The sequence below is a fragment of the Electrona antarctica genome, assembly GCF_951216825.1.
Source record: "Electrona antarctica genome assembly, chromosome: 2".
In the NCBI taxonomy this organism is placed as follows: domain Eukaryota; kingdom Metazoa; phylum Chordata; class Actinopteri; order Myctophiformes; family Myctophidae; genus Electrona; species Electrona antarctica.
The window spans coordinates 37,282,816-37,309,022 of record NC_136807.1 but is presented as its reverse complement, the minus strand read 5'-3'; the positions used below and the strand labels follow the sequence as shown (position 1 = coordinate 37,309,022).

Below are 26,207 nucleotides of genomic sequence, written 5' to 3'. Positions count from 1 at the left end.
ACACACACACACACACACACACACTACAGGCCATAGTATACCCGACATTTGAGACAAAACAACGAACCAATCCGATACAACACAAGTCGACTATGTAAACAACTTCATAACCTTGATTGATTGTATTTAGTAACAGTTTGCAGAATTACAGTACATTTCAAGCACAACAAAAAAAACTTAACTGAGTGGACGACCCAATAAAGCACTACACTTGTTCACAAGAGGGTCCACCTTGTTCAATTCATAACATTTAGAGACATAAATATACACTTCTATATAGTCACCTGTACCCTGTAGTCAGTGAATAGTTGCAGTATTCGTCCACCGTCCCTCTACCGAAGTGGGCTACGTTTGACTTGTTGACTTGTTGATTGTCACCACTTTGACACACACTCACCAGTGGTGGAAAGTAGGCCAAGTGCTAACTATTGCTCAAGGAAATTTACACAGGACTTTTACTTGTTGTAGCAGAGGGTAATTCCAGTTCCACACTGCAATATTGATACTTTTACAAAGTACATGATGTGAATAGTTTTTCCAACACTGCTTGTTATTATGTTGATTGTCACTCGCCTCACCTGTAGTGACGTAGCGCGCAGAGATTAGCCGGGGGGCCAGTGCAAAGTGAGGAGGAAGTGAGTGAGTAAGAAAATAATATGACACAGCGGAGGAGTCAGGAGTCCCTCAAACACAACAACACGACCAAGATTTCAGGACAACCTCACTGACCTGGCATTTCAAGAAGCGTTTTTCCCGGAACAACGTCGTGGACAGGTAAGAGAGACAGGCACCCTGCACTGAACATACTTGTGAAAAGAAAGAGGAGGAAAAAAGGGTGTCACTTCGTTGTTGTGAACCATGGGAATGCAAGGCAGACATTTTTCCCTTTCCTAATCCGTCTTGATCTGAGACAAATAGTTGAAAGACTTTAGGAGTGCTGCTGCGGCATAAATCGTATCAGGTATGAAGAACTTTATTAGCGGTTTAATAATACATTAAATTAAATAGCCTATCTCACTATTATAGGCTAGTTAAAGAAAGGTGCGCGCTGTCGTGTAATAATTACTAGTACTGTATGTCACATGCATATGTCACATATATGGGAGCTAGCTTGTAAATTGTTCAGCATAGTTGTCATTTATGACAATAACAAGGTTACTTTGTCGTTGTCGCCCACTTTCGAATAGACTCGAGATGCCATGCATATTAAACAAGTGAGACAGGAACATGTGTAGGTGTAGGATGGAATAGAAATGAGTACTTTGAATTAATTCTGTACAGCGCACAGGTTAGGACGGGAACAGGTCTCTCTGGTGTGTTTGTGTGTGTGTGGGTACAGTGGAGGAGTGTGTGGTGAGTCACGGGTTGATTGCCATCGTTTGGCAACTAACATGCCTGACTGGTTCTGGTTGGACTCACTGCACTCACTGCGTTGGAAACTTACACTTAAATCACGATATATCACATAATAGCCCCTTTCCGTACCCTGTATACTTTTTTTTGTATTTGGGATGATGTATTTGGCAATTGGCATGTCATCCCAAATGGCATTTCATTTGGGAGGGATGTCATCCTAAATACATCCCAAATACAAAAGGCATAGGACATACAGGGTTCCGAAAAGGGCTAGAGATATCATATAGCCAAGTAAAAAGAAGATAAATGGTCCACATCATGCTGAGCCTGAGCCCATACGTTCCCCTCTGCCGTTTGCTCCATTATGTCATTCAAGATTGAGGATAGCCTTCTCTTGAGCCTTTGGAAACATGAGGTTTAGATTATGACATGTTTCCTCTAAATGCCATGAGTGTCACTTATGAGTGTCCATGTAGCTGCCAGGCTCTTCATCCCTGTTATGTATTTTTGCTCATTCTAGAAACGACTACTAAATGTACAGAGATAACAAATATACTAGCCTATGTACAAATGTATATATACCTTCTGTAATATGTCTCTATACCATATATAAGTACACTGGCATTAAGAGAGGACTTTACACAGTGCAAATCTGATACTATTGTAGAAAGTGAGCCTTCCTATTGTATTTCTTGTTCTGTATATTTATATTGCAGTCCAGTATTAGCTCTTTCTTGTGTGTTCAGTGTATTGATATTGTTGGCACAGTTTTGCAGAACATGCCACCCTAACATTTCACTGCTTGTACAAATAAAACCTCTTGATACTTGATTCTCAGAGATTCTCAGATTCTAAGAGTGGCCGCAATTTGAAACACTAGATTTTTTTTTATAATGGGTTGAATCTAGAGTTGCAACACCAGCCATTGATAGCCCATTCATCCAAAAATATAAGTCTGATCTGCTTGTATTAAACTGTGTTAAACTCACCAACATTACAGCTGTACGGAAAGCTTGAATTATCCTCTATCTGCAAAGTCTTTGTTTCATAAAAGTCCACCGTAGACATTTTATGAGCTACTTTCTGTCAAGAACTTCCGTGCAGGTGGTTATTTTTCTAAATGTTGGAGTTTAGAGTCACTCAACGGCCCTGCATACCACCTGTTTCGAATTTGCAAATAATGAAGCAAAAGCAATGAAAATTAGTGCTTCCAAACTCCAACAAAAAAAAGAATCGCCTGCACAGAATTTCTTGACGGAAAGTAGCTCATAACGTGATTTACGGTTGATTTTTATGAAACAAACACAGATTGAAAGAGGATAATTCAAGCTTTCCATACAGCTGCAATGTTGGTGAGTTTAACGTTGTTTAATACTAGCCTTCTTCAGCGTAAATCCAGATTTACGCTGAAGAAGGCTCTCGGGCCGAAACGTCCTTACTGTTGTTTGCTGCTGGGGGGGAAACAAAATAAAGCTTTAATCCTTCCAGGATACTACGTGAGTGCTGGTATTCTTTTCTATAGCCATCACACACTGCCAGGTATAAATGGTAGCCATAGTAACCACCCATCCTCTAACTGATTGACATGACATCATTATTTAGCAAGCTCACACCATTCATTTAAATAAACAAAACAAAAATAAAACAGGAAGGCAATTTGGTTCCAACAAAGAGAAAGTAATGTGTACTGTACTCATTTTTACCCCCCCCCCCCCATTCTACAGATGCTAAGGAGCTGAGTTTATCAGGCAGAGGAGACAGGTGGGCGGCAGCACCATGTCCCACACACGGTCCGAGTCGGACGGTTCCACAGGCGACCAGGAGCCTCTCATCCTGGAGCGCCGCTTCTGCTCTGAAGTCCTGATAACCGTCACAGACAATCACTACGGCCCGTCAGAAGATTCGCCCGTGTCCCACACGGATACCTCACCGGCCCAGCAAGACGTGGAGGGCGAGATGTTAGCACCACCCGCACAGGTGGTGCTGAGCACCAAAAGCCCTGCAGCGCTGAAGCTGGGCACAGAGCAGCTCATCCCCAGGAGCCTGGCGGCGGCGAGCAGACCCAGGACCACTAGGCACCACACCACAGTGGTGACCTTCCCCCTGGGACTGGAGGACTCTCGCAGCGGCTCCAGTAGCATCACCAGGAACCGTCACTCGACCCAGGGGCCCGACGTGTCCTGGGAGGATTATGACAGCGACGGGGACGGCTTTGCCTTGAGGAGGAACCGCAGGAACAAGTCCTACAGGAATGCTGTGACCAGCCTCAACATAGAGGCGATAGTGGCGAAGGGACAAGGTGGGGGTGAGAGAACTCAGCTCAAGCCTGTCAGAGAGGGCAGGGCGGTAAGCCCTGGACCAGCACGCAGCCCCGGACGTAAGGTAGGAGGGAAGGAAGTGCTGGGAAGTTACAATAAAAATGTAATGTTACATAATATTACTAGGTACTTGTAGTGTTACAATACAATATTACTTTATGTGCCAAGTAATGCGTCATATTACTTATGATGGAACCCTGAAAAACTCTAATACATTTCCTGATGCAAGATCCTCAGGAAAACAGGAACAGGAAAGGTTCAAAGGAGTTCATTACAATTTAGGCATATTGCTCTTAATTCAGAGCGATTTGAGATACGAGAACAAGGTAAATACCAGGTACATCAAATGCATAGAAATAGTAATCTAGGATGATGGGCAAACCAAGGTACAGCACATAATAATTGAAAAGGGAGGGAGTCCATGAGACGCTGAAAATCAACCTATTTAGTACTTTATAAGGGAAATAATCTGTAGGGTTTTTGTTGTTGTTGAAAGTGGTGAGGGGAACATATCGATGCTCAAATAGAAGCATGAGTGTGAGTACATACTGACACAGGACAACAGGACCTCACATTCATCCCGCAAATGGACAATGCAGCACACACAGACTCTTCATATCTGTTAACATTCTGCATTCCTTCAGAATCACAATGTGCAGTCAGACGGTGTAGCATTCAGACATACTACTGTTTTGAGGTTCGGTGGATGTACAACGCTAAAATATAATGGATGTATAACTTTTATCCCAAAACTGTATTCAAGGAATGGATTTTTATTTATCTCTTAACGTTGTATCTATGGTAAGTCGTATTGATATGCATTTTTTTGGGTATATATATATATATATATATATATATATATATATATATATATATATATATATATATGGTAAGTCCTATCAATTTGTATTATTTGCTTTCTCAAGAGAATGTTGGCAACTCTGTTTTCAGCCAGAGCAATGTATATGTTAAGAGGTTATATGGACAGATGCTAGTTATGATCTTTAAATATTTATTTTGGGGCTTTTATAAATGGGACCGTAGGCTGACAGGAAATTGGGAGAGAGATGGGGAGTGACACTTGGCAAAGACTGTCGGGACTCGAACCTGCAACGAGCTGTCAGGCTACACCGTAGCCTAGGTGCCAAGACCGCTACGCCAGCAGTCCGGGCCTGCTAGTTATGATCTTCAAATGAAAACCCACTTCACACAAGCTGTGTAATATTTGTCTCTCACATAGTACAGTCATGGTGCTGTCCATAGCCAAATTATTCTTTGGTAACAGTGACAATGGTATCCAAGATGGATTCCTATCTCGCACGCTGATGCCAGTTCAACTGTAGATGTTTTTTTTTTTTTTTTTTTTAGAACACGTGAAAATGATTTTGAGAGTTTAAAATATCAAGTAAGACACCTGTCACAGATGTAAACCTGTGACGGTGCATAAAATCAATAAATACATTTAGCAGTTCTATTGCAACATCTATCTTGTACAGTAAAACATGCAATGACCAACTTAAGCAAAACTAATTGACTAAATGTACAAAAACACCAAAACGTGGGACAGATACACACAGAGATTCAGGTCGATAGAAATTGACTGAGGGAGAGATACGGAGCTAAGAGAGTGAGATCATATTAATGCCAGAGTATCTGTCTTGTCATAGAGGCCTATACATTCCTAACAGTTCGCCTCATGCTGTGCTCCTGTCTTCTTTATAGCGTACCCTGGGCAGAAAGAGGAACCAAAAACATGGGGGATCCTTCAAAGATGGTAGGCTATATATTCTCTATGAGTCATTGCTTCCACTTCCCTATTCAACATTATTCCACAATTTAGATGTCCAACAGACCAACACAAAACATCCTATAAAAAAAGGAAAACAAATGATGCTGTCCCTGTTGCCTTGAGGGTAGCATCAGAGGACATAACAGGAAATCATTCACTGAATTCTCTCAGCAGGTCCCATTACTGCATCCTGCATTCTGATGTATTGTCGTCTTGTATATTTACAAGTCCATGTTATGTGTAGTGTGACACAAGCTTGTTTAACTGCTAGTCAGTGTCACTAATGATTTACAATCGCATCATTAGTAGTCTGTATTAAGACCAACATTATTACTTCAGCAGGGCATGGGTGTTATGGACACATACACATGTGTTCACTTTTCAGTTATGGTACACAGCATCTTTACTACTACACCACATGGATAATCATAATGCTTCAATGAGAGCCATACTTTTAAACCCAAGTGAATCTCAGCAACTGACTCTGTTTTGAATAATCTGATCTCCCACGCTTTAATTTCCAACACATGTGACCCAGTCCCGTACAAGGATTCTGACAGATTTCACAATGCTTCTGTCCTGACATTGGTTATGCTAGCAACATGCCCATATGTGACCTCTCTCTCACCTTTAAGAAACTAGCCATGAAACTGATGAAAGAGCCTCACATTGTAAGACTAACAGAATCACTCATACGCCCTGTAGCAAAACATATGGCTCTGCGTATGAGTCCTGTATCATTCTGGAATCTGTACCCTGTGAGAATCCAAAAACGAAACAGAATAAACAGATTTTAAGGGGGGAAAAGAACTCCCAGTGACACACATGCTTTTGTGTGTCCAATTGCAACACATTTTCAAAACTCTTGTCAGCTGAAGATGTAGATATGTATACTTAATGTATTGATCAACGAAGAGGGTTGTAATGTACATGTATCTACCATATGTATAAATCAATCACATGTGTTATTGATGTTTGTCTACCGGTATGTCAATGTGTTCCAGCTACACCACGCCTCTATCAGGAGATCCGTGAGCGAGGGCTGCAAAACCAAGACGAGCTGCTGGATGACTTTGTAGTGATAGATCCCCCTGAGGAGGACCAGGGCATTGTGGTAAAGTACAGGCCAGCCCAGCTGACCTGGAGCCAGCTTCCACAGGTACAGACAACAGTGTTGTTGTTCTTAATTATGCATCATGTTTTTTAAGTACGTGGGACATCATGTGTTTTAAGTACGTTCAGACATTTTCAGCCTATCTTTGTATATTGGTCCTCACTATAATGCTATAATAGTTTTTGTTAAAAGAAAAATGTCTTTACTGCCGTATTAGCTGTAGCAGAATTTACTTTTTGATATAGCATGTGAATTAAGAAAAGCCATTGTCGCAAGTGCTTTGACATAGTGGGATGGTGCACATCTGGTAGCAATGCCTGATATGATTTTGTATTGGATGATGACCCAACAGTGACCAGAATGTGATAGGTGGACTGGACTGGAGACATTACCATTCAATTGATTGTTTTACTCAACTCCAAAATTAGTTCTGTATCGAGAGCAAAATATTATTTGACAACCTGACTTTGGTTTCCAATTTTATGTTTTTTGCACAGGTAAAGGACACGGGCATTCTAAAACTGATCACACCTGAGGAAAGGAAGAGACAAGAGGTAAGAGTGTGTGTGTGTGTGTGCGTGTGTGTGCGCGTGACTGGGAAAGACAATCTGAAATGTCTTTACGAGCAGTCTGACGGGAGTTCCTGTGTAAATATCAAAGGTCTACTTTGTATGCTCTCTACAAGCCTGAATACAACCGCACCCTGCCCATTGTAATCAACCTCAGTCCCTCTCCTACAGTCTCAGCTTGTCTAACCCTTTGTGTCAAAAGCTGGGTCTAATTCGCTAGTGTTCATTAACCAATGTACTGCTGTCTTTCAAGCATCAATGACTTAAAAAAAAAAAGGGCGGTCCATAGGAGTTAAAAGGACAGTACAAACTATTTGTTCTCTCTATATATTTGTTGTAGGTGAAACATACAACCCTTACTTCAGGGTTTTAACTGCTACCCCTGTTTATGAGAGGAAAGATAGTGATCATCGTGACTTAATCCGGTTGATGTAATGGTGGCCATATACCTTATGGGCGTGCCAGGCTGATGCTTGCCCGCATGCTTTTTGATTGATTGATTGAATTATTTATTAACAGTTTGCAGAATTACAGTACATTCAAGCACAACTCGATACAAAAAACTGTTAACTGTGAGTGGACGACACCATAAAGCATTACACTTGTTTACAAGAGGGTCCACCGTTTTCAATTCATCATAACATTTAGAGACGTACAAATATACACTTCTATATAGCCTGCATTATGAGAACTGTAGGAACACTGAGACTGGACATGAGAAAATAGACAGAAAGGGGATTTAGGTCATTTAGATTTTAAGGTTATATCAGAAATATTGTTTCTGTGCACTATAATAACCAGTAATGTAATGAAATACACAAAACAGCATGATAGTGTTGCTTTAAACTGAAACATACCGATCCTGTCATATGTAAGTTGGGTCTTTGATATTCATCAGAACATCTTTGAGATCATCACATCAGAACATTCGTACCTGCACAGTCTGCGCATCCTGGTGCATCACTTCAAGAACAGTGACGTTCTGAAGAAAACCATGACGACCACAGAACACCACCATCTCTTCTCCAACATTGCTGTCATCCACGATGTTAGTAAAAGGTAGTTCACGCTCATACCGCACTGACACTGCTTTCGTATGAATGAGCAATGCATGAGTTTCAAATGTAGTCCTACACCTGCCATGTTGGGGACCAACAGGTGGTAAGCGAACAAATGAATTAGTTCTGTGCCAATCAGACAAATTGAAACACCTGTGTTGGTCCCCAACATGGCAGGTGTAGGCATAGACATATAAAGGTAGACACCTTCCGGCTCTGGGGCGTCTGTATCTCGAGGGAAGGCAACATGGAGGCAAGCTTTCCCGAGATTCCTTGCAAAGCATAGCGGAAGCTTGCCACGCTTCCTGGTACTTAACGTAAGGCGACTATCTGTAGGCCAATGAGGGGCGCGACTCCCTCTTTCCCAGCGGCACTTGCTTTGGCAATGTAAACGGAAGTCCCGGAAAAGACGTGCTGTGATTGGCCAGTAGTCACTTGAGTGGCAGCGACGCAGCATGCCTGCAGCACTTCCGCTTGACTTCCTCCTCCCGCTGGAGAAGGGTCGCTCCAACCAACTGCAGCAACCAATGAGGCATCTATATTTTTTAATATCTATGGGTGTAGGATTACATTTGAAACTAGAGAGAGACGGCAAAATACACAGTTCCTAAAGTAGTTCAAAGGATGATTGTGTACACAACTTCAACTTTATCAACTAGGAATCAATGTTGCGAGTGAAATTGGAAGGCAATACTCATGCATGGGGCAGAAATAATCTTATTTTGGCTAAATAAAAACATTGTTCATTCCTTTTGTGGCCATGGGAGAAGGGAAGGGAGTGGCCTGAAGTGGGAATGGGTTTCTAGGTTTCAGAGAGACCATACCGTACTATGTATGGGGTGTCTTGTGGGCTCCATGAACGTGTTAAAACATGCTGGCCAAACTGGTTCTACTGCCTTGTTGCTGTTAATGGAATCCACAACCTTTGAAATGATAATACTCCTGAGAACTGCTGCTGTTTTGAATGCCATGTGCCAGCAATTGTAGAGGTGTCCATACATCTGGTGTCTGCATGTTTTACATTAATTTATAAAGCAATGACTTGAGGTGTTGAGGTGTATGTCTGTCCGTCTGTCTGTGTCTCTCTCTCTCTCGTCAGCCGAGTGTCATTTTACTGTTCTTTGGAAATTAAGAGGAGTTGTTAAACTTGTTTACAGTGACAAATACAGTGACAAAAAATAGACCGGTCTATTGTGAAGTAAGTAACAGAATCAGCACCCTCTCTCCCTGCCTAATGTACCTCCAGGTTTTTCGAAGACCTTGAGCGGCGTCACCAAGAGAACCCGGTGATCCGGGACATCAGTGACATTGTGCAGAACCATGCAGCCCACCACTTTGAACCCTACATCGTCTATTGCTCCAACGAGACTTTCCAGCAGAGGACACTACAAAAGCTGTTGTACGTTCCCTCTTGTTTGTGTTATTGTTTAGTGATAATTGCAGTATTTTAATGCTACAATCTATGTTATACTAGTATTTGTTTGTTTCCTTCTTTCAGGATCAGTAACACTGCCTTCAAGGAGGTTCTGAAGCAGATTGAAGGGAGCAGTGAATGTGGCGGCCTCCCCATGATATCATTCCTCATTCTTCCCATGCAGAGAGTCACCAGACTACCGCTGCTACTGGATGTTAGTATGAACTTTATTCTCTTGTATGTGTCAATGCCAACCTATTCGGATACGGGAGGTGTAGTTCCAGACTCTATAGCATTCGGAAATTGTGGAATGGTTTTCTGGCTATGCAAGACTAATTGCATTTGTTCTCCAGAATGTCTCAATGCCACCAACTTCATTCAGACAAATCATTAATGAACAGTACTAGGCACTACAGTTCAGTTTGTTTGGTCAATTCAGATGGAAGTTCTTTAAAGTTGACACCTGGGCAGGGAAATGATTTCAAGTTCAAATAAATCGAAAGACTCATCCGTTTTTATTTTCTCCTCACAGACTATCAGCCAAAAGACACCAGATAAGACTGCTGAATACTTTGCTGCTGTCTGGGCGCTACATGCCATCAGCAAGGTAGGCATACATACCGGTACACAAGGAACACAACCCTCTGTGCTATTAGTTGGATCAAACACTCTCACTGACTCAGGCCTGATGTCAAGCCAAAATGAAAAGTTTGTTCTGATCTATGTGATAGTATAGTGGTGTACTGATGCTGTTATCAGATCCCAATCCTAATATGAATCCCTACGTTTTAACAGCGGGCAAACAGCGGCGACTCTGGCGATAGAAAATCTAATGGGTGTTCCTGCTGTCATTACCGTATGTAATGTAAATGTATCACCGTTTTGTGTGGAGGATAAACAAAGCAACACGTGAATTTGATTGGCTATCGCCGGACGATGTCGTCCAAAAGTAATTTAAGGTTTTTGAACGACGTTCCACTTTTCGACTATTCGACTATCGACTATCGCCCTGCTATCGCCAGTAGTTGCCTGGTCCCATAGACCAGGAGTTTTCAACTGATTATGAACCAGGGACCACCACCCTGACTGAGAATCAACCTGGGGACCACCACCCTGACTGAGAATCAACCTGGGGACCACCACCCTGACTGAGAATCAACCTGGGGACCACCACCCTGACTGAGAATCAACCTGGGGACCACCACCCCGACTGAGAATCAACCTGGGGACCACCACCCCGACTGAGAATCAACCTGGGGACCACCACCCCGACTGAGAATCAACCTGGGGACCACCACCCTGACTGAGAATTAACCTGGGGACCACTGTTGTGTTGGGAGGGGGGATATGGTCGTGGTTTGGGGAAAATAAATGAACCTTCCATATTAAACTCATGTTGCTGTTCATTGTAACTTACTCTATGAGTAAGCAGACACTTGTGATTGATTATGGGCACATTTCCTTATAATGGTGACTCAACCAGGCAATCCGGTATGGTTTCCCTTGAGATTCTAACTCACTTTTCTGTGGAAGTTCTTGACATCCGACTTCCCAGTAACTGACAATTTACTGCATTGTTTCTCAACTTGTGGTCAATACAATAAATTAAAATATGAATCTTCACTTTCCTACATTACTAAATGCATGGTCAGGGACCACATGCAACACCTTCACGGACCACCAGTGGTCCACGGACCACCTGTTGAGAACCCATGCCATAGACAAATGACGCACTTCCGGAAAATACGCCAGGCTGTTGCACGCTGTTAAAATGTACCGTCATGTATGATAGTAAGTGGTGGAAAAGCATAGTCCAGTCAGTGAATGTGTGTTGGCAGTGCCACTGCCAAATCAACCCAGTGATTAGCCTACTGCATGTAGTGTTATCTATTTAATCAGTACTCGTTGTACAGGTCCTCACCAATGCACTTGGCTGTAACCCTTAGCTTATCAGGGTCAGTATTGTGTGTGTGTGTGTGTGTGTGGGCCTCGCCTGTTTCGTAGCGTCTCTAACGCATACAGTATGCTCCGACGTTCGTCTCCTTTGGCAGCGTCTCTGACACTCTGCTATCTTTGATTTCAGTAGCAGTTTAGTTTATTGGTTGACAGTGGAAATGTGGACCAAAGTTGAACATTAATCCATGGCAGGAAGGGGTCATAAAATCTGTGCTTTGTCATGGACCCATCCCAAACAGTCCTGCCTTCTCATTGTCCTTTAATCCATCATTCTCATCTCGCCACTCGGGATAGCCCACTTTACCTGGTGGGTTAAAGTTTCACATTCACAAATCACAAAAGTAATGATGTCATGTGTTGTTTTGCGAACCTCATTGTTATTACTTCAATAGTTGGTGAATAGCTGCAACGATGGAGCGAGGCGAATGGAGAGGACGGAGCAGATGTACACCATTCAAAAGCAGATGGACTTTGGTAAAATCAAGGTAAGATGCTGTCACATCATGAAATGAGTCTTATTGGAATGAAACTCACCGCTCCACGTTTGTTGTCAAAGCTTAGCCTTATCGGGTCCGCAGGAAACAGACACTCAACAATTAACTCCCTATAGTTCTAGGAGAAGAAAATAAATCCTATCACTGGTTGGCAGATGTTTTCTCGGGGACAACAACTGATGTACTGCATGTTTTGAGAATTTCATATAATCGCAAGGCTATACAATACAGTATGTATCTGTGTTATGTAATGTTTATTCTATATTGTAACACATAATTTGACAACATTGTGTACCATTTCCTATTTTGTGTTATTTCCCAGGCATTGATATTTATTAAATACGAGCAAAGTTTAATTTGAACTGAAATTAAATATGACTATAATGGAAGGGTTCCAGGTACATCTCTGGACAGGAAGGTTTGTGGTATTTTGGAGTTGGTTGATCTTGTATCATATATCCTTAACAGCTGTCAGCTGACAGTGTGGAGGTTTCCCATCATCTGCTATACATAAAGAACTTTCCAAATATAATACAAGGTCATAGAGTGGGGTACTGTATGTATGTGATATTAGTTTGACTGCAAGCCTGCATTGCTAACACTCCTATGCCTTAGCCTTTCCCTTTGGTGTCCTCATCGCGGTGGCTGAGGAAGCGCGGAGAGTTGGCTGTATCCACTGAAGAGCTCAGTATCTGGAGGGCTTTCAGCACCAGGAGCTACTACCTCTTCCTCTTCAATGATGTCCTCATTGTCACCAAGAAAAAGAGGCAAGTGGCACTCTACTGAACTCTGTACTACTGCTATCACATAGCGAAAATACACAATCTAATACGCAATCTACAAACTCACAACAAGTCCCTATGTGGGGACTTGAGCAGGGCCAGGTGGTGACTGTCAGGGAACATGTGAACTGGAGGTGGGGAGGAAAGAGGGAGGTGGGAGAGGGGGAGTTGTATGGCGCATACTTGAGATCTCTCATTCAACATGTCAACTCAGCAGAGTGGAGCTTGTGTGTGTGTTTGAATGTGGGTGCATGTTTGGTTTGAATTAGAGCAAAGGTAAGCTTTCATATTGTCCCCATGACCAAGCTGTCTTTGTATACGTTATATGAAAACTTTCTGACTGAACTGCAGTACCCTGTGTTGCTACAATTTAACAAGAATGTGTCACTCTGATTTGAGTCACTCATTTTCCGCATCACCATTTCTGCTGTTCTTGTTGTAAACGGAGACAATGCACTAGTCACTAGTGACTAGTGTGACCTTTTGGTGGAGAAGTCTAGCGACGCTATGGATATAACTTCTAGACCTGGTACCCCCAATCAGCCTTAGGGCAATGTTTTAATTTGTGCCATGTGAGGAAAATGGCTTTAGAAACTCCTTTTAACCCATTCTGGGCGGGAACCCCTTTTGGTGTTTCAAGCATTGTGTTATACTTTAGCTATTGCAAAATAGCAGATCTACAAGCTCATAGCGTGGCACCGAGTGCCGCGCTACAAGCTTGTAGGTCTGCTATTTTTGAAAAATCGTGAATGTGGCACAAATCTTTGAATATAATCTTTCAGATAAGCGTTTTTAACTCAAATCTTTGCTTCTGGGGGGTCCCTGGAACAACATATTTTCAGAAGGGGCTCGGCGGCCAATTACATACATCTTTGGGGGTCCTTGACATGAAATGGTTTGAGAACCACTGACATAGAAACATAGGGTTTTTTAGAAAACTTTCAGGTTTTAGAAGGCATTTGTAGAATCGTCCTCAGGTCTTAATGTGTCTGTCTGTCCGTCCAGTGAGGAGAGCTTTGTGGTGATGGATTACGCCACTCTGGAGAACGTGGAGGTTGAGTTTGCAGAGGATGCAGAGGGAGGGGCGTCTCCGCCCGCCAAGGGCAGCAATCCCCTCTCTCTTAGACTGCTAATGAGCAAGAACAGTGATGGGAGAGCAGAACAGATCTCCCTGGTGGCTGAGTCCAGGTACTGCACGTGTGTGACACACTTTCCCCACATTTAGCTTTTACAAATACAAACGGTTAATTTCACAAAATTACACAAACATGGGCTGACATTGTGAAGAGCTAGATGTTGTGAATTTTGTGGCGGATTGCAGAAAAGCAATTGGAGTGTTTGAATAAACAGATGATAAAAGGAAATAAAGTGGGACAATACAAATGTAAAAGAACATACTGTACTGAGCAGAAAAGACAAACAAAAAATGGTTTCAGACAAAGCAAAGACATAATGCTACTACTAAATAAAAATTAGTAACTATAGTAGAACTGTATTAAAGGAATTAATTCACCCCAACATAATGTTCATGGACATTCCTTTACAGTTTACAGTGAAGGAAGAAAACGGAGGTCAGCTAAACTATTAATAATCTGTTTATAAACAAGATACATTAAAATAAGGATTAAAAAATAGTTTGACCCTCTAATAAAACACTGTTTAAACACAATTTAAAACACTATTGTAAATAGTCTCATGCACGAACGAGGAATGTGCCTCTGGGCGTGTGCAATGCGCATGGAATTCAACATGAATTGCGTTAACATGCATGTACTTGTTCAGCACACTAATCGTTCATGCGTGAGTGTTCATCCAGGAAGTGTTTTAAATGGTCAAGTTTGAGCTGAAATATTGTGTTTTGTAAGTACTGAGGATATGCCTGAATATAGGACTCTAAAAAGATAAGTCTTAAAAAGACAAAAAAGTGGCCACACACGCTGATAGCCAAAGTGCTGATTATTTATTAGGACGCAGAGTAAGAAACCAACGTTTCGGCAGATGCAACTGCCTTCTTCAGGGTATACCCTGAGGAACTAATAAATAATCTGCTCTTTGGCTATCAGTGTGTGCGGCCACCTTTTTGTCTTTAAGACTTAACTCTTTAGATGTTTCTGCCGTGAGCTGACACCACTTTTAAGACTGGTGTGTGTGTATAGCATCCTCCTGCACAGTGAATACAGGACTCTTGCATAGCATTATGGGCTACTGTAAGAGTTGTGAGTTTATCTTTTTTTTGTTTTTGTATTCATCATAGAGGGGTGAAGTAATTCTTTAACGTGCAATTTGGTTTTAACTATGTCACAGATATACTGTATTATGTTCATGCATAGTAATTTTAGTGAGGATTTTTGACTTGCATAAAACAATAATGAAATTGAACACGACCCACTAAAACAAATTTGATGTTGTCTATAGTGCCCCCTACTGACAATGTTTTAGCTTCATGTATCATGTAGTACTGTAAGTCAATCTACCCAGGAGAAATTGCAATAGTATCGTGTCATTGTATTAACTGGTCCTAATACCCTCCTCCATCATATATTAAGTTAACCTTCATGGATTTAGTGGATCTACTTTTTGGTGCAGTGCAGTCCAGATAAAACACTTATGTTGAGACATGAAGGGCCCCAAATTTCACTATGTATAATAATAATAATAAACGTTTAATGTTATAGGGATCACATAAAATCTTGAATTATCACTATTGCAATTTTTCCTGGGTCAAACCATATCTTGACTGGACTGTTGCATGCATAGCAATGTTTGGGACATAACTTGTGTTAGCCAATGTCGAGCCTGGGGTTTATGCTCACATCTTAAGTGTTTTCTGTTAATCATCCAGGGTTGACCGTGCTCGTTGGGTATCTGCTCTTAGAGAGCACAAGCCGACTGTCAACGCTAGTAAAGAAGGTAAGGAAACCTTTAAAACATTTATTCTCCCTTCATGTCAATTTGAAACATTTTTTCCAACATGAAAAAACCTTTTGAAAGGTTAAGTTGTAATATTGTAAAATCTTCAACTAAAAGGTAGTTTCACACACACCAGACAAGATTTATTAGAATTGTGACGAATTGATGAAAAATAAGGCTGAGCAGTGCATTTTGTGATTCTTTGGATTGTATCAACACCATCATAAATCAGGTTATTGTGAAAATGTGTTTAAGGTCTACCACAATATGAGGCTACCAAAGCTTACATGCCCAAGGAGACAGACGATTTGGGGCTTCAACAGGCAGAGGTTGTCATTGTCATACAAAAAGAAGACGGTAAGCCTCCTTATATGCGTGATTTTAATAATGTTGAGTGGCTGGCTGGGCCTTACCAGATCTTTAAAATAAATTGTATAAAAACCTGTAATTGATGACACCCATTTTATACACGTGCTATATAATGCTATATATTCCTCTGAAATATGCAAAGCGTTTGAAAATGAAATGTCTTAAATCTGTTCTCTCCAAGACTGGTGCCATGGAGAAAGAATGCGTGATGGAGAGAGAGGTTGGTTCCCTGCCAGCTGTGCCACAGAGATCACCAACCCTACCACCATGGAAAACAATGTGCAACGCATGAAGCGTCTACGCAAAGAAACCAATGTTTGAGTAATATGGACATACGTTGGTTGATACATGAGCAATCAAGTCAATCCCATGGATGTTGGTTGATACATGTGCAACAAAGTCAAAAAGGATTGTACTGTTGAAATCATAATGGTGACTCAATTGCACAGCTTTGTTCTACTGTTTGAAGAATGTGTATTAGCTATAATACAATGGAGGGTTTTACCCTCAAAGTGGTATTTATACACTATCCAGTCCTCTCTTGAACTCGTACTGAGGAACTTTATCATTAGGGAAACAATGAAACAAGGTTGTGCGAGTAAGCTCGCCATCATATTAACTCCCAATTGAATAGTATTTAAAATTGGCTGTAGTCACATTTAAAGTTGGACATGTCTGCAACACATGACATGGCTTAACCCCTTCAGGGCAGGAACCCCCTTTGGTGTTATGCTTTAGCTATTGAAAAATAGCAGATCTACAAGCTCACAACATGTTAGAGTGCTGTGCTACGAGCTTGTAGATCTGCTATTTTTCAATAATATTGAAAATGTGGCGCACCTCTTTGAATGTATATTCTTTCAGAGTGAACGTTTTTAACTCAACTTTGCTTCCGAGGAGTCCCTGAAACAACATTTTCAGATGGGGGTCGGCGGCCATTTACATATTTGGGGGTCCTTTACATGAAAATGTTTGAGAACGACTGACATAAAAAACATTTTTAAATTTTCGATGTCAGGCCTAAAGAGTGTAGGAGAAAGCATGTGTAATATTGCCATGTACATAGCAACATGATTTTTTTCGGTTTGGAAGGTATTTTTAAATGTCATTTGATTTCAACATGGTGAATAGACAGCCATTTCTAGCTGTAACAGGGCACATTTGGAACCTGTACAGTCCTTGTGAATGTGAATATCTAGTTGGGCTGCAAGTTGCAACTCATTTTAAATATACTACTGCAATGGTCACATTTTATTGATCTACTGGAAATAAAGTATTAGAATATTCTTCAGAATATTTTTATCCCCTTATGAGTTAGTACTGTAACAGACATGTCCTTTGGGACAACAAATCAACATTTCTATAAATATGTACATTTTATTACAGCAAAATAAATGAAACACTTGGGACAGTTCTTCTTTGACTTTTATTTGAGCTTGCATTTTGTTAAAATGTTTGAATACATAAAAAGTTATTTAAAAATGTCAAACTGACCAGATATCAAATTTCATTTCTTTAAAAACCATTTGGTGTAAAAACTTAGGACCGATTTAGAAAAACATCTGCTGTTTCCCCAAAACTTTTTGTAGCTGTCACATAAAAATAATGGAACAAAACAGGTCTGCATAGATTCTGCAGGCAATCGGTGGTAATCTGGTCAAATGCATGGTGCAAGCTTGTGACGATCGTCAAGTCAATTCTGTTTCTTATTGCTCAGATCTTTGATGTTTCTTGTTGACAAAAAAAACTGGAAGACAAGAGGGGGGGGGGGGGGGGGGGGGAGAATATGAATAAATGTAGCACAATCAGCTCAATGAATTACAGGGTTTAATTACAGTCATGTGACACTGTACTGACTTGTGTACATCTTAAAAAGTGTCATAAGCGATATCTGAGAGTAGGCCTAACACCAACAGCACATATGGTGGTGAAACGATCGATGGCTGCAGGCTGCCAGACAGTTTGCTTTATCAAATCCATTGCATTACCATTACCTCATTCAGCTCATGCTTTGGATTATCCATAATGGCCAGGGGGGGGGGGGGGGGGGGGGGGGCAACTTGCAGCCTAAGCAGACACTTTTGCCCAAAGAATTTCCATTATAAAAGCCATGGTTGTTCCAATCAAATTACTTCTCTTGTACAGTAGGGTCAGCATCCAATACCAATGGCTGCCTTTAGATATGAATTTACAATAGATGTCAAGACAGTCCAGCATAATGTTCATAATTCACCCTACTCCTTCAGGGTATTCTTTTTGAAATTGTACACTACATTTGCACATACTGTCCTGTCCGGAGAGAGTACCAGGCACCTTCGGTTTCCCCGATACTGGCATTATACCTGTTCAGCTATGGCCGCCCATGTTAAGAGTTTAGCCAATGTTAATGTCTGTACTGCTGACACGGTTCACAGCCAAATTTAATTGAACTAGGATGATATCAGAGAGCAACAAAACTGTAAAGAAAGCCAATTACTCAATGAGACAACCTAGTTGTGATTACCAATAGGCTACGAGCACTCACCCGGACGATGGTAAAAGATGGTGGGTGCCGGTTGGCGGGTTCTTTCCTACTCAGCCCCGCCCTGCTGGGCCTCGGGAGCGGACGTTTTCTCAACGGATGGGTCGCCTCCTGTCTTGGCCTCCTTGCCCTCCTGGCCAGGCTTGCCGCCAGCCTGTGGGCGTCTGCGGCGGTAGTTGAAGTTGCGGCGGTAGCGACGCTGGGGGCGTTCTTGGTTCTGGCCACCCTCGCCCTGGTTCTGGTTCTGGTTCTCTTTGTCCTCCTCTCCGTCCCGCACCGGTCTGGGACGAGGTGGACCTCTGGGTCGACAGACAAAAAAGAATGGGGTTGTGACGAGCCATTTAAAAAAAATCGAAAGGATCCCCGTTTAATAAGCCAAATATGCCTTAATACATTATAATTGTCCTCTAACTAAACCTTAAATATTTTAGAAATAGTTACAATAGTTGTCCAGCGGAGCCTGAATCTAATAAAGTATTTAAAATTGTGTTTCTATGCTCATTAACCTTAAGTATTAAGTTGAGTGAGAGACAAACTAAAATAATGTTTTTAATTTGAGTTATATAGGGCAAGTATAATGTATGTAATAATGTAGCCAGGGATCCTTCTAAGATTATCTCAAACACTTGACGAAACAGTCGTTTTCAAATGCCAACACGGTCAACCTGAAGTGCATAGTCTTCATGTTGCATTTGATTAGGATATAGTGTATTGACGATATTCGGACCGCTGCCATCTTGCCAGCAAGGTGCTAACTAGGTGCAATTTCCCATAGACAGCCCATTCATCCAAACACAAATCTGATTGTATTAAACAACGTCAAACTCACCAACATTGCAGCTGTGCAAAAAGCTTGAATTATCCTATCTGCAACATGTTTGTTTCATAAAAATCCACATAGACTTGTAGCTACTTCCTGTCAAGAAATTCCTTGCAGGTGTTTTTTTTCCCGAAGTATTGGAGTTTGGAAGTTTTTAGTTAAGCAACCTCCTGCTGCCTCCTGCATTATATGCAAATTCAAAACAGGTGGTATGCAGGGCTGTTGAGTGATATCCAACGAGCACTCCCAAACTCTGAACAGTTGGGAAAGAATAACCTGCACAGAATTTCTTGACAGGAAGTAGCTCATAGCATGTCTTTGGTGGATTTTTATTAAACAAAAAATGTACAGATCGAAAGAAGATAATTCAAGCTTTCTGCACAGCTGCAATGTTGGTGAGTTTGACATCGTTTAATATAATTAGAGAGGACTTTTGTTTGGATGAAGTCTATGGGAAGTTGAACAGGGCTTAAAGCCAAAACAAATCCCAAGACTGAAATTGATTTTTTGCACATCTGCACTGATCTCATTAAATGACCCCTATGAAATCCTCAGGACTGAAATCCGTCCCCAGGACTGAGAACTTTGCCCTGGAAGTTGAACCTAGTTAGCACCTTGCTGGCAAGATGGCAGCGGTCTGTATATCGTCAATAGAGTACCAAGAAACCATGTTTCTTGTTGGCTCAAAAATTCTACGACTAAAAAAAAAAAAAGTCCAGGCATTTTACTGATTATTAAGAATCAACTGGGAATGTACCAATTTATCCAAAGAAAATAAAAGGCCACCTTTAAATTTACTAGAATAGGAACTGTACTTCCAGTTTTTCAGAAGGTGACATAACATTTCCAGTTCATTTTCCCAGAGCTTTGTTTGGCTCAACATCAGATTTGAGTTGGAAACGCATATAGACGACATCTGTGTTTCCAGTTCAAACCTATGGGAAAATTAACTGAACAGGATATGGGTATGCCATCTTCTGAAAACCTGGCACTGCACAGAGAATATTCTCAGGCTTAGAAATGACCCAACGACTAAAGGCAGTCGCCCGGCGCACAGACACAGCACATGGCGCTGTGTCATGCATGTTGCACTGGACTTTCTTCTTTCTTCAGTTCTTACATCAAACAAACTAGACTAAAACTGCACAAACTTTATGGAATGTCATGTTTTATAGAACATGACATGCTTCAGTGGAGACCATGATTTCCTACCGGGTAGTAGTTAGTTTTACAACACTACTTCCAGGTACCACGGCAGAATGAATTTACATTTTCCAAATATCAAATATTGAGCGACCTGAAAGGCATTATATTTGGAACGTTTTTATATTGTGAAAGTCTAGGATTTTTTTTAATAGGAAAAAATCTTCATTGCCCAGGGGTGTGGTTTTAAAGTCAGACTTCGGTACTCTATTGAGTAACTGCTGCCAAAGCGGAATGCATATAAACAGACAAACAGCTCTTTACAAATTTCGCAATCGCGTCACGGCTCAAATTATCTCAAGATTTTTTACCATAAGACCCAGTATTTACTCAGTTACTGGTTTATGGTCATGCAAATGATACACGGGTCATCCACTGGAACAAATTACAATTTCAAAGAGATTATTGACAGAGTGCCCACAGAATAACCACATACACAACACAAAAAAAAAGGGAAAAAAACAGTTTTACAAGTTGCTGCCATTCCAGTTTAGGCTGCAATAAAAGGAGACTACAGCGTCCCTGAACAGGTTGAGCAATTTAAACTCAGTTTCAATATCACTTGACTATCCGGCAAATGTCCAATTAGTGCATACCGGTAGATAAGAATTCAGATTGCTTTCATGCTGTTCTCCAATTGTTGCAGCCTTACGTCAATGAAGCCAACATGCAAACCTTGGTATGAACCTTGGTCGGAAGCCTCTGTAGTAGTTCTGCCTCATTGGTTTGTTGCCTTGGTCTGGACCGCCCTGATTCTCATCACCTTCACCTCCCTGAAAGCAAACAGACGAGTCAAACAACAACTGGCACGAGAGCTCCCTACATCATGTTCAGTAGGCAGAAGAGTCTTTCCAATCAGGTTCTAAAGGAATCATAATTTGTATGATTTGAATGGACATATGTTTGTCCATAACAAGATTTGTCTTGCTGTGCCATACTGAACATCTTTCATTGTAGGGGTTTGGTGCTAGTCTAAAAATGGCAGCACACCATGCTGCTCCCAAAAACAGGGGCAAAAAGCTGGGGTCAAATTGCAGTATATCGGCTAGGCCCCCGATACACCAAGATTTGTTTGTCCAAACCACGTTGAGAGTTGCGTATGACTTCACTGGAATGGGGAGCCCAACTTTGATGTGGGCTACCCCCAGGTGCCTGCTTCAGGAGAGTTAGCCCTCTGACGGCGTACCTCAGTCATCTCTCCTCGTGGTGCGTTGGTGTACGGGGGCCGGCGGCCATAGTGTCTACGTACAAAGTAAGGCGGGTAACGCCGTCTGCCGGGGTAGGTGGGCCTGCGTTGTTGTGGCTGCATCTCTCCCTCTGGGGCACTCTCTGCACCCTCACGGCTGCTCTTGTCACGGCCTTCACGAGGTTCACGAGGTTCACGACCTTCCCGAGGTTCACGACCTTCCCGAGGTTCCCGACGTTCGCGTCCTTCAGGACCGCCACTGCCGGATTCGCCCTCACCGTCGCTCTGGTAGTTATCTGGATATTCTCCGCCGCGAGGTGGTCCCCTCCTGCGGGGGTAGCGTCTGTAGCGATTCCTATCAGCGGCGTACTTGCTGCCTTGGACTGGAACCCCTCCTGGGCCGGTGACATTGGCCGCTTCTGCTCCCTGTGCAATTGACATTTTATTTTTTAGGATAGAACAACGTTGCTCATTAGCCTTCGTCCCAACTCACCAGACACCCATTGTGATATTTGAGTTAACGCAAACCTTTCCATTGTGGGTACATGATTAAATCACAACAACTTTTCTCAAGTTGAGCATCTCATTCTTAAGTTGGGTGATGTTTATTGAAATCGGGTTGAAACAATCAGCAATCAAATTGGCGTATTAAAATTGAAGTCAAGTCGCTATCAAGAGCTTGAATGGCACGTGCCGTTTGATGTGAAGCATGCAGACTGCATATGGCAGAAGCGTACTAAAACAGCTTGAGATTTTCTCACCTGCAAAAATTCACCAGGAATTAGATTTGTCCTTTTTTGACTATATAAATGCAATATCAAATCGAATAGACACCTGAATTCTTAAAGCACATCTGTGGCTTACCTTCTCCCCTTCAACCACATCAAATTCCACAGTTTCTCCATCTCCAACACTGCGAAGGTATTTCCTTGGGTTGTTCTTTTTTATGGCCGTCTAAAAAAAATATATATTAGATTTCAAAACCAAGTTTTCACACAACGTCAATGTTTTAAGTACAAACTTCCTGTGGACATTTATTTTTACCTGGTGTACAAAAACATCCTCTTTTGTGTCGTTCCTAGCAAAGGGGGGGGGGGAAAGGTATCAGTTACAATAATAGAGTAGTATGAGTACAATCAGATTCCAACACTATTTACAGACTCAACCAGCAAGTGTATGGATTAATGAAGCACTACAGCGCATAAGAGCATGGCAGCAGGCAGATAAATCGTCTGGCCAGCTTTGCAAGCAAATCAAAGCCATAATAGGATTGGGAATGTTCTCTCGCTCTCACACACACTCGCAAAGGATCATATTAGTGTCTTTAAGAGACAGAGATGGGGTTTACTCACCTGTTGATGAAACCATATCCATTCCTGACATTAAACCATTTCACTGTACCCAAGACTTTTGTTGCTGTAATGACAAAAAAAATAAAGAAAAAATAAACCTCAGTCTACAGCTTCACACAACAAAAAACACAAACACCCCCTTTAATGAAACATAGAAAACATCTTAATGGTAGGACAGATGTAAATTAAAAAAATATTCGTAAACAGAAGTTATATTTAAGCTCCAACTGTCAGTCTTTTTATAGATGCTGATGCCCATGAGTGTTCTCCACCAGCTGCACTAAGCGCCAAGCATGATCCAAATGAATTATTATTAGCTACTCATTACTACACTTGTCCTGTATGGTGTGTAAACAATATTAAGCCGGTCAGCTCCAATTCAGTTGGGTCAGATTACTCAAGATATAGAGGCAGCAATAATGTGGGGCTATTTAAGGGCAATAACAGACATAAATGAATGTCAACAACGTAACGCTATACACATGTGTAGATTGATACAAGTCCCAGAGAGCCACTGTCCCATTTACCCCACACTACTTAAGCACACGGGCGTTTACACGTGGTGCTGCCTGTCGCGCCCTAAGATGCTAGCGAGGCGGAAGCTTTAGCCAGCCTATTAGCATAGCCAAGTGGCTAACTGGGTCTCTACCATGTGGTTGGATTAGAGCCAACGCGAGGAAACACGAATACGTGAAATACCAACACTTGAACCCAACAACAACATTCCGAAGTCGGATACTAAGGGGTACACCAGTAACCACCACGGTGCTCGGTTTCAACACAACTACGGTACAACAGAAATCCTTACATTATCCCGGCGGACATTTTGGGGGCCCCGTTAGCCACAGAAATGGCAAGCTAGCACTAAGCTACTATGGTTAGCTAGCCAACGGGCTAACATTGCTGCATAGTAAGTCAGCCATTGTAGCTGAAGAAGCTAGTTAGCCATTTGCAAGTTAAACAAAAATCGATTTGTTGACAGTCGGGTGTTTGTCATTCTGACGGCATAACGTGATCGTGTTGGTTTGGCAGAGGGCTCTAGCTGGTTCTATTACGGTTGATTTTTTTACATCTAAAAGTGTTGCAACTCTCAACCAAACACAATCCCATGAACAAAGAGATGTCTGGAGGCTAACAGCTAACGTTGGAATGCATTTAGTCGCGCGAGTCATTCGCTCGACAAAAATGTCATTTTTCAACCGAGAGGGTTGTTGGGTGCAGCTTTCAGTTTAAATCACGACATAAATATATATAAACATTATTTTTGTCGACAGAAAATCTCATGCGGAGAATTAAAAAAAGTGATTTTAATTATAGCTGGCTACCGAACGCGAATAACCATAAATATTTTCAATGTGTGCCAATATTGTTTTAATTACGATGTAACCAATAGTAATAATCAATGTGAAACCAACATTGACACTGATGCGACAGTAGTGACTCTTTAACAAGCCGGCCGGTTGACACTCGGTGGATGTCTGGCTGGAAGGCCCGCGATGAACCGGCTAAATAAAACAATAGATTGAGCAGTCACATTAGTGTCTTCAGAAATTAATCCCAATGCACACATTCATTGGGCTAGCCGTCTAGATCATAGTCACTGCACTCAATCGCTGACTAAAAGTGTATGCGGTGCTAACGTCTGCTGTCCATTTCCTGCGGGCATGTAAGAAACATTTATGTGGCAAACCGGCTCAACGTGAATCAAGTTCAACGGCATTTCTACGGAAGACATTAATTTAACGTTGCCGTGGACTGCCGCCATTGCGAAAAATTTGGTCCAGAAAAAAATAAAAAAAATAAATCGGTACATATATCCGTTATATAGTTGTAATATCAGCTTTGCCAACCATATAGAGGTGGTCAGTTTTGTATTCCACCGGCACCTCGCGTGCGAGTTACCAAGGTTACCAGGGGAGATGTATGTTAACATTAGTTAGCATAACCGTCCCAACGATTAACATCAGCTAGTTCATGTTAGCCAACGAGCTACAGCCGCATCGCCTCGACCGGCGGTGTCTGCTGGAGCCTACATTAGCTCAACGCTAGCCCATCTAGGCTAGTTGCGGCAATCTTACCGATGACCTTCTTATCCGCCGCGGAAGCTTCGGCTGCCGGGCTGGATGGGCGCTCCGCATCCTCAGCGGGCTGCGGTGGTTGTTGCGTGTCGGCCTCGCTGCTCATGCTTACTGGTTGGTAATGGCTTGCCTTGTGCCGGCGGTGGCTCAGTCTCTAGTATGTTTCCCGGTGCTAGATGGTAACCTGGGCCGGCGGTGGTGGGGGCTGCTGCCTTCGGGCTCTCTGCTTTCCTCTATCCGCTCCCGTTGCCGATCGAACTGGGCAGAATTAGAAATTGTGCCAGAGACTATTCCCGACCACGCGCCCGCCCAGAACGGTTCTAATTGGCTCAAATCTTCAACGCAACTAATAACGGGTTGCTATTGGTCAATGCAGCGGCCATTTTTTGTGTGAGGGGAATTAGCTAAAGGTGATTGGCTAAAGCCAATACTGTACCTGCACAAAGTCCACGCCCATAGAGATGCGAAATCCAGACGAGACAGATAGCGACACTTTTTATGGGACAGCCTGGCAGGGCAGGGGCATTGGCACATATTACCTACATATTAATTTATGGGACTGTGGGACAGATACCGATGCTTGCATGCATGTTCTTTCATGGGTCCCATACCCATTTTACAATGACCTAGCCTACTACAAGCAGCAGCATAGTAGTGATCTTAATTGTGTTTTTTATGGTATATATGAAATGTGATTTAAATGATTTTTATGGCGGAAGCTTTAAGTAGGCTAGGCTAATTACACTTTTACCTTTTACATCTCAGTGCTCAGTAAACAAATTTAGAATGTTCGGTGAGAAAACAGAATGAGCAGATGCGATTATAATTAATTTGTTTCATTTTTCTTAGACACTGGAGCGCTATCGCTATGTCATTCAAAGTGCTAGACTGACTTTATCAGACAGTCTACAGATTAGC

General features: G+C 42.0%; 2 protein-coding genes across 3 annotated transcripts; one reads left to right on the top strand and one right to left on the bottom strand.

The window, feature by feature from the left end:
- Nucleotides 1-555: 555 nt before the first annotated feature.
- On the top strand, nucleotides 556-17,895 carry arhgef16 (Rho guanine nucleotide exchange factor (GEF) 16). 2 transcript variants are annotated; one of them, XR_013788509.1, is made up of 16 exons: nucleotides 556-774; nucleotides 3,081-3,738; nucleotides 5,397-5,448; nucleotides 6,468-6,622; nucleotides 7,075-7,131; nucleotides 8,045-8,205; nucleotides 9,451-9,603; nucleotides 9,703-9,832; nucleotides 10,151-10,225; nucleotides 11,967-12,059; nucleotides 12,684-12,835; nucleotides 13,856-14,038; nucleotides 15,693-15,760; nucleotides 16,016-16,117; nucleotides 16,311-16,855; nucleotides 16,925-17,895. XR_013788509.1 is itself a non-coding variant. In XM_079489911.1 (15 exons), exons 2-15 carry the CDS (start codon nucleotides 3,133-3,135, stop codon nucleotides 16,448-16,450), a joined length of 2,127 nt encoding a protein of 708 aa, XP_079346037.1. In that variant the 5' UTR covers nucleotides 556-774; nucleotides 3,081-3,132; the 3' UTR covers nucleotides 16,451-17,895. The 2 variants fall into 2 exon arrangements, 1 of the variants encoding a protein (XP_079346037.1); XM_079489911.1 differs by having other exon boundaries at nucleotides 16,311-17,895.
- ybx1 (Y box binding protein 1) lies at nucleotides 17,537-25,560 on the bottom strand. The gene is made up of 8 exons (XM_079490012.1): nucleotides 25,290-25,560; nucleotides 23,212-23,275; nucleotides 22,904-22,937; nucleotides 22,724-22,813; nucleotides 21,923-22,285; nucleotides 21,361-21,446; nucleotides 18,654-18,949; nucleotides 17,537-17,876 (listed from the first exon to the last, which is right to left on the bottom strand). The coding sequence occupies exons 1-7, from the start codon at nucleotides 25,393-25,395 to the stop codon at nucleotides 18,700-18,702; spliced, it is 993 nt and encodes a 330-aa protein (XP_079346138.1). The 5' UTR covers nucleotides 25,396-25,560; the 3' UTR covers nucleotides 17,537-17,876; nucleotides 18,654-18,699.
- Nucleotides 25,561-26,207: the final 647 nt, after the last annotated feature.

Bases quoted from the DNA above. Each gene is read 5' to 3' on its own strand.
- arhgef16 (XM_079489911.1), top strand. From the start codon at position 3,133: ATGTCCCACACACGGTCCGAGTCGGACGGTTCCACAGGCGACCAGGAG. The intron at 9,604-9,702 runs GTACGTTCCCTC...TCCTTCTTTCAG, and splicing joins AGGACACTACAAAAGCTGTT to GATCAGTAACACTGCCTTCA. The intron at 16,118-16,310 runs GTAAGCCTCCTT...GTTCTCTCCAAG, and splicing joins TGTCATACAAAAAGAAGACG to ACTGGTGCCATGGAGAAAGA.
- ybx1 (XM_079490012.1), bottom strand. From the start codon at position 25,395: ATGAGCAGCGAGGCCGACACGCAACAACCACCGCAGCCCGCTGAGGAT. The intron at 23,276-25,289 runs GTAAGATTGCCG...TTGTCATTACAG, and splicing joins GGCGGATAAGAAGGTCATCG to CAACAAAAGTCTTGGGTACA. The intron at 21,447-21,922 runs GTACGTAGACAC...GTTTGCTTTCAG, and splicing joins GGCGTTACCCGCCTTACTTT to GGAGGTGAAGGTGATGAGAA.